Raw genomic sequence first — 6,963 nt, 5'->3', positions numbered from 1 at the left:
AGCGGCTGAATGGTCAGGGCAAAGGGGTCCCAAAAAAGGGAAGGGAGAGCTGCCATTTAACAATTGGCCCCTGGCTACGGTAAACTTTAATTAACTGCACCATTGTAATTCACTTCCAGCCTGAGTTCCACCCAACCAGCTCTCTCTCTCCCTCTTCCCCATACTCTGCCCCTCTCCCCAGCCCAGGTCTCAGAGAGGCAAGCTTGCTTAGTGAAACCAACTGGCTGCCGGTGCTGGATGCCTCATTATTACAGCTCTCCTGCTAATAATGCACCCAGCAACAAGAAGGGGGAGCAACTACACTGTTCTCAGCTCTTTGTGACAGGCCCCTTTTCCTACCATGGGCACTAAAGCAAGAGTCTCATAATCCTAAAAGTACCTGAATGCATACCATCGCAATGAAGACACAGTGGCAGGCCAGCAGGAGCAGATACGCACAGAGGCAGGTAATAGGGCCCACTCCCACTTGGAGCCACTGGAGAGCACTCAAAGCGTCACACCCTGACAGGTCACCCACACACGGGGACGTGCATATGCACAGTTCAATGCTGTGGCTGCAGCCACCACTCCATTCAATGGTGGTTCAATTACACCTGTGACACTCTATCTATCTGTATTCTCAGGCTGCTGAGCTTTACCCATTTTAAGAGTGCATATATTGGGAGGGGGGTTGGGAACACCTTAGAGGATCATCCAGGCGAAATATTCTTGGTTTTTGTTAATGAGCTTATGAGAAAAGCCAATCCAGACCTTTACGTGAAATATATGATTGTTAGCCAGGCAAGGATAGGTTTTAGAATTAACTCTTCCTATAGTCTGCTATGCATTATCACCCCCAAGTTAATTACCCCTGAGGATGAAAATAGGTTTCATGACTCACAAGCACCAATACAACACTTGGCAGCAGATGAAAATGCAAGGACACATTTTCAGGAAGCTGACACGCAAATCTATTTATATGCGGGGGAGATTCTTAAAGAGGTGAGACAGATACCTCCCATGTACCAGGATTAAGAGGCTGCAGCAGATCCATTAATTGCCATTTGTCCACCGCCCCCTGCCCCGCCCGCCACACAGAGCCATGGTTTCCACTACTTCAATGATGGTGGTGAAAAAGCAGGAACAGAAACCAAAAGAGCGCTATTAACGGCAAGTACCAGCACTGACCCAACCTCCACACCGGTGCTCAGGGCTAACTGGGGATTTGCTTTTCTCTAAACCCCATATACCCACCTCCCTATGCATCCACCCCTCTTTCAAGGGAGCCAGATTAGGGGAACCAGGTCTCTTCCCTTAGTCTCTTAGCTGTGGTGGAGACTGTTCTGGCCCAGCTGCCCCCACCAGAAATGGGATGTGGCCAGGAATGAATTTCAGATAGGATCTCAGGTTTTGTTTTGCTTCCTCCCCGCCCCCCCCACATCCCCCCCCTCCCCAGCCGTTTTCTACTCTTCCTCCACTTGCCTCCCAGGAAAGTACAAGGTTCATTCGAGGTTTGTTAGCCTTGCCCTGGCCTGGGAGGGGTCCAGTCTGGTCTCGGCTAAGGGAGTCAGAGCACTAACGGTTATTCCTGCCCCTGGTCTCCTTGCCACCCCTCTGTACCTCACAAATGCCACCACCAAGTTGGGCAGATGAGTTAATTCCATTTCTTCACCAGTGGGAGTGCCCTAAGTGATCTTTGCCTCAGGAACTGGGTTTGAGCTTTCTCTTCCCTATTCCCCCCAGCTATCTTCTGACCAGCTAAGTGTGCTGCCCTTTTTCAAAAAGAGCAGAGAAAGTGTGGGGAATGACTGAGGTGAGACTGCTTTCCCAGTGCATCAGCTGGAAGCCTCTGGGAACCCTCCTGGCTGAGAGCATGCATTTGTCTTCCCGTTGCCCACACCCCTCCTGCCTCCACTGAGGGCTCCCAGCAATGTGGCAATTTTGCTTTAGATGTGTAATCAGTGATTTCTGCCACATCTCAGAGGCAATGCCTCCTAGCCCCCCACACCTCCCCTTTGAACAAGTCATAGCTGCATTGGGTATCAATCAGCATTTACTCACAGCCATAGGGGCAAGGCACCAAAAAGCATTCCTGACAATGCCATTTGCAGCTGGGGCAGCATTGGGGAAAATAGAGATGCTGAAGAGTAAACATAAATCGCTTAGTCAGCAACTGTCCTGCCCCAAGAGGTGAGTGTAAACAGCCTGGTACTGAGGGGGAGGGGCAGGCAGCCCGCGGGGCCTTCCACAGCTGCCATTATCTGAGGGCTTTCAAAGACACCAGTATTGCTGTTCTGTTGGGAGGTAGGGAAGGTATCCCCTTTGTTGGAACTATGTGACCTTAGCCCTAGAAAAACACACTTGCTGACTCAGGGCAGAATTAATATCAATTGGATTTATTACAACTAAGCTCCAAGGCACATTACAGTGTTCTGTTAACTACAGAAATGTATAAAGGACAAACAGAGCAGATTCTCCATGTCTAGCATTTCGCTCTACTGTTCAAAAGCATCCGTGCATCAATAAAGCAAAAACAAAACAACACGTGAAGATCCAACACATTCAGGTTCGTAGAAACAAACTGAAACATTTTCCCTCACAAACTTGCAACAAAAAACACCCCCACCCTCCCCAACACCCCTCTTACCACTTTGCAAACAAAACAGAAAAATGGAACAGAACAAAATAAAGTGAAGACTTCAACACTTGGGGCTGTTTAGAAAGAAGCTTTCACCATTTTATAGCCTTTTTTTTTTTTTTTTTAGGCAGCAACACTGGCCTTGGCAAAAAAAAAAAAAAAAAGTCATGTTCTTTTGTGTGTGTTTTTCCTTTCAGAGAGTGCATAACATTTACAAAAATACACACCAGCAGCAGTCGTTGCTAAGGGCTAGTAATTCTGTACCTAGGCAAACTCTGCCACCAAGTAAATGCTAACGAATATGATGCAAATGACCCAACCAATTATTATACTGCTTAACACAAACCAGGTTATCCTTCAAATGAAGAAGTTACATACCTTTGTTCCAAAATATAGAAACATACGACGAAAATAATGTCTATACATAAGACTAACTCTTTGCAGTTTGTTATATTCACAATTCTACATCTTGGGGAAGGGGAGGGGGAGGGCCGCTGTGGGCGGGGGAGGGGCTCTCTGGATTGGAGAGGAGCTGGTCTGGGGCAAAGGAGGTGGCTGTTTTGTGGTTCAAGGGTCTCTCTCCTTTTTCACTTTAACATCTCCAGCTAAGATCGTTGCGATTTCGCCCTGCATGAAAGCCCAAGGTACATTAGACCCAACCAAGGGGCATTTCTCTCCGCTGGGGCAGTACACCTCGCCGGTGGCTCCCTGTGCCTTGATACTCTCTCTGGAGCAAGGGAAACAGAATTTGTGGCTGGGGACAGATGGGCACTGAACGAAATGCGTGTCCTCCAAACGTTCGTGGCAAATGGTACAGCACAGCGGCCCGCTGTTGGCCATAGGAGAATCTGGAATGTTTTGGGGGTGCACTTGGTCCATGCCCGGGTGGGTGCTAGGAGGTGGGGGCGCCACCTGTAAATTCAGGTCCCCGTTCCGTGACGCCAAGCGGCGCTGCCCGGGCACAGAGGCCGGCGACACTGGGCTGCTGCTGTTGCGCCTCGTGGACGCAGTGGTGGAGTGCACGGAAGTGCCATCCTTGGGTGAGTGCGCGGTGCCCAGAGTGTCTGCCACTGACATGAGGGCGGCCATGGGGGACGGCCCATTCTGTGGGGCTGACTCGGGCGGGGTGGTCCGGTTGGAATGGGGTCCCAGGGGTGGGGGCGGCGGGGGCGGACCCCCCGCCGCATGCCCCGGCGCTGCAAACCCCCCGGCCGACATGGTGAGCTTTAGTGCCTCGCTCTGGTTCGCCATCCACTGCTGCCTCTGCTGCTCCTCGCCCAGCTTCAGTGCGCCCTCGGCGGAGTCCGGGGGCTCGGGAGATGCTTTCCTCTTGCGCAGGCTGGCGGCTGCACTACGGCCCGAAGGGGCAGCGGGCGGCAGGGCCCCGGTTCCCGGGGGTGCGCTGGGGGCGCGGCTGAGACTCACCAGTGCCGTGGGCAGCATGGGGCAGTTGGCGTCCAGGTAGGGCTGAGGCAGCATGTCGGCGCCGGGCACGCCCTCCTTGAAGAAGCGAACAGCCTCGGGCAGCAGGTCCCCAAGTAGGCGCCAGTCCCCGGAACCGTGCTTCTTCTCATACTCCAGATACTTGAAGCCAGAGGAGAGACCCCGTCCGAAGTCCTTCATACAGTCCTGGTACATTTGCTTGGCCACACCAGACGCGCTGGAGTACACGTTGCCCGAGCCGGTGGGATACTCAATGAACAGCTTTAGTTCGTAGTCCATACCAGGTTTGGAGACGGCGTCAAAGGCGAAGACTCGGCCCAGCAGCGAGTGGTCCTTCTTGAAACGCACCTCGTAAGGCGTGCAGCCCGCCAGCGTGAGCAGCGTGTCGCGAACCATCTTGGGCTTGCTGGCCCACTCCTCGGCGCGGTTGCGCAGGCTTTCGCTCAGCTCGGCCAGGGCCTCAGCGTTACGCTGCTTCTCCTTCAGCTCACGCTCCTGGTCGGTGCTCGATACTGAGCCGGGCCTTTTGACACCGGCACCCACGCCCACCTCGGCAACCGAAGACGAGGTGGAAGACGCCGCCGAAGACGCTGAGACTGACGCGCCTGTGGCGCCCCCGAGACAAGCGGGGCCCCCGGGGGCGCCAGGGGGCGCGGGCGTCGGGGGCCCACGACTGCCCAGGCCGTGGGGCGGCGGGGGCGGCAGCACGGCAGCGCTGGCCGGGCCATTGAGCAGCGTCTGCGGCAGCAGGCTTGGGGGTACGGTGAGCTGCGGGCCTCCGCCGCCCCCCGGGTTGGGCAGCCCCGTCACTAGCCCGCCGTGCGTCCCGCGCCGAGCCGCCACCGACGCGACTGCTGAAGAAGAGTTGGGGCTCTGGCGGTTCAGTTCCGGGGGCCCCTCCTCCGGTGTCGGCTTGGGGAAGCCATTGGGGCCCCCCAGGCCGTTGGGCAGCCGCGCGGCGTGGCTGCTGCTCCCCAGGCTCGGCGGCGGCGGCGGGTACTCAAAGCGGCTGCGCTGTTCCACGGCGGCGGCGGCTGCGGCGGCAGCGGCGGCGCTCAAGCCGTAGCGTTCCAGGCCGGACGGCGCCGCCAGCACCGCGGGTTTGCCGGGCCCGTCGACGTGGTTGAGCTGCTGTTGTTGCTGTTGCTGCGCGGCGGCAGCGGCCGCCGCTGCCGCCGCCGCCGCCGCCGCCGCCGCCTCTTTAGCCGACAGGGCCACTGTCTTGACGCCGACCGGCGGCGGAGGCCCGGGGGAGCGGCCGTCCTGGAAGCAGCCGTGCGCCCGCTTCAGCTGGCGAGCGGTCTCGATCACGAACTCGATGCGGTCGGCGCCCTCGTAGTTTACGCAACCGCGGCAGACGGGTTCCGAGAAGTCCCAGATCATGGCCCAGGGCATGCGGGGCAGGTCGCACAGGTAGCAGGACTGTCTCCGCGACGAGGACACCTGCGCCGCCGCCATGCTGCCGACCCCGGGGGTGGGTCCCCGCCCGGGCGGTCTCAGCAGAGCCTTCTCCGCCCGGAGGACTGGCCGGCCGCGGGGGGAGTCCGGCTGCGGGGGAAGGCGGGGGGGCGATAAAGTTCTGCCCCACGGGCTGGAGGCAGCGCGAGTCTCCGCCGCCGGCGCAACGCCTCTCCGCGGGGGCTCCACCGCCCGGGCCGCGGACGGGTTCAGCCCTCGCTTCGCCCCCACCTCCTGCTGCGGCTGTCTCGTCGGCAGGGAAGCTCAGGCGCCTTCTTCCTGGTGCAGCGGACCCGGCCTGGAACCTCCGGACGGGGGGAGGGGGCGAGGGTGCCAAGCGCTGCCAGCCGTTGGCTCTAGCCCCCTCCCCGGTGTGGCTGGTGCGTGGAAGCTCGGAAGGGGCTGTCTCTTCCTCTCCCTTGGGGGCCCCCTACGAGCTCAGTCCTCTGCCCGCCAGGCTTCCCGGGGCGAGGGCTAGAAGGCTCAGTGCCACCCGGCGCCCGGGTCCAATCTTGCTCAAGTCGTTGCTTCCCTGGAGGGCCGGCGGGCCGGGGGGCTGGGAGGCAGTGGCAGCAGAGAGGAGCTTCTCCCCTCTGCAGCTTCGGCCGTTCCGCTGGCGGTGGCTGCGTTTGCACGGCCGGAGAAAGCCGCCGCGGCCACTGCTTCCAGGACGCGGGAGAGGAAAGGAGAGGAGCGCACGCACGCAGGCTCCCGCCGCCCCAGGCCTGGCCGGCGCCTGGGCCGCCGCAGCAGGCGGGGCTCACGTTGGCTGCAGGGCGCTCGCACGGTGCCTCGGCCAGGGTCGCATCCCTTCCCGCTCGCACTCGCCCAGAATGTGGGGTTGTGATTGTTACTCTACGTTCCGGAGGCGCGTCTCGGCGCTCCCGCTCGCGCTGCGGCTCGCGCTGTCCCCGGCTTGGCCGCGCGGGATGCCGCCCGGGCGGAGCGCTGACGTCACCGCCATGCTCTGCACCAGTCCTCCCCCCCCCACCTCTTTACACTTCCTCCGTCTGTGGAGCCCACTTGTTGCTCGCGAAAGGCGCATGCGCGGCAGGACGCCCAGATTCCTCCCAGTCGGCCCCTCCTCTGCGCCTCCGCCCTCCCCTCCCCCCTCGCTGTGTGTGTACAACAGCTGAGGCTCGGCGAGCTAATGCTGGAAGTCCAGGACTGGGGGTGGAAATTAAACAGACGATGACCTTTCCTTTCCCCTCCCGGCTTTCCCAAGTAAAAACGCATTTAAAAACCACAAGCGTCGTTTCCGATCCCGCTCACCCCGGGCAGTGAATTTTAATGTCCTGTTCAAGATTGCTGTGAATTTCGTATAGGGTGTTAACCCATGTCATCTGCAATCAAATCTTTTCTCCCGTTACGGATATTTCATTCACTATCACCGATGAGGAAGCACCAGCAAAATTAGCTGTTTTCCACTCTTACAGAAACTGCCT

The 6,963-nt window shown here is 58.6% G+C and overlaps 1 protein-coding gene across 1 annotated transcript; it reads right to left on the bottom strand.

The window, feature by feature from the left end:
- Positions 1-2,359: 2,359 nt before the first annotated feature.
- Positions 2,360-6,564, bottom strand: IRF2BPL (interferon regulatory factor 2 binding protein like). Its single transcript, XM_073242086.1, has one exon. The coding sequence runs from the start codon at positions 5,516-5,518 to the stop codon at positions 3,185-3,187; it is 2,334 nt and encodes a 777-aa protein (XP_073098187.1). The 5' UTR covers positions 5,519-6,564; the 3' UTR covers positions 2,360-3,184.
- Positions 6,565-6,963: the final 399 nt, after the last annotated feature.

Source organism: Manis javanica, chromosome 8 (genome assembly GCF_040802235.1).
Source record: "Manis javanica isolate MJ-LG chromosome 8, MJ_LKY, whole genome shotgun sequence".
Classification (NCBI taxonomy): Eukaryota; Metazoa; Chordata; class Mammalia; order Pholidota; family Manidae; genus Manis; species Manis javanica.
This window is presented reverse-complemented; position numbering and strand designations above follow the sequence as displayed.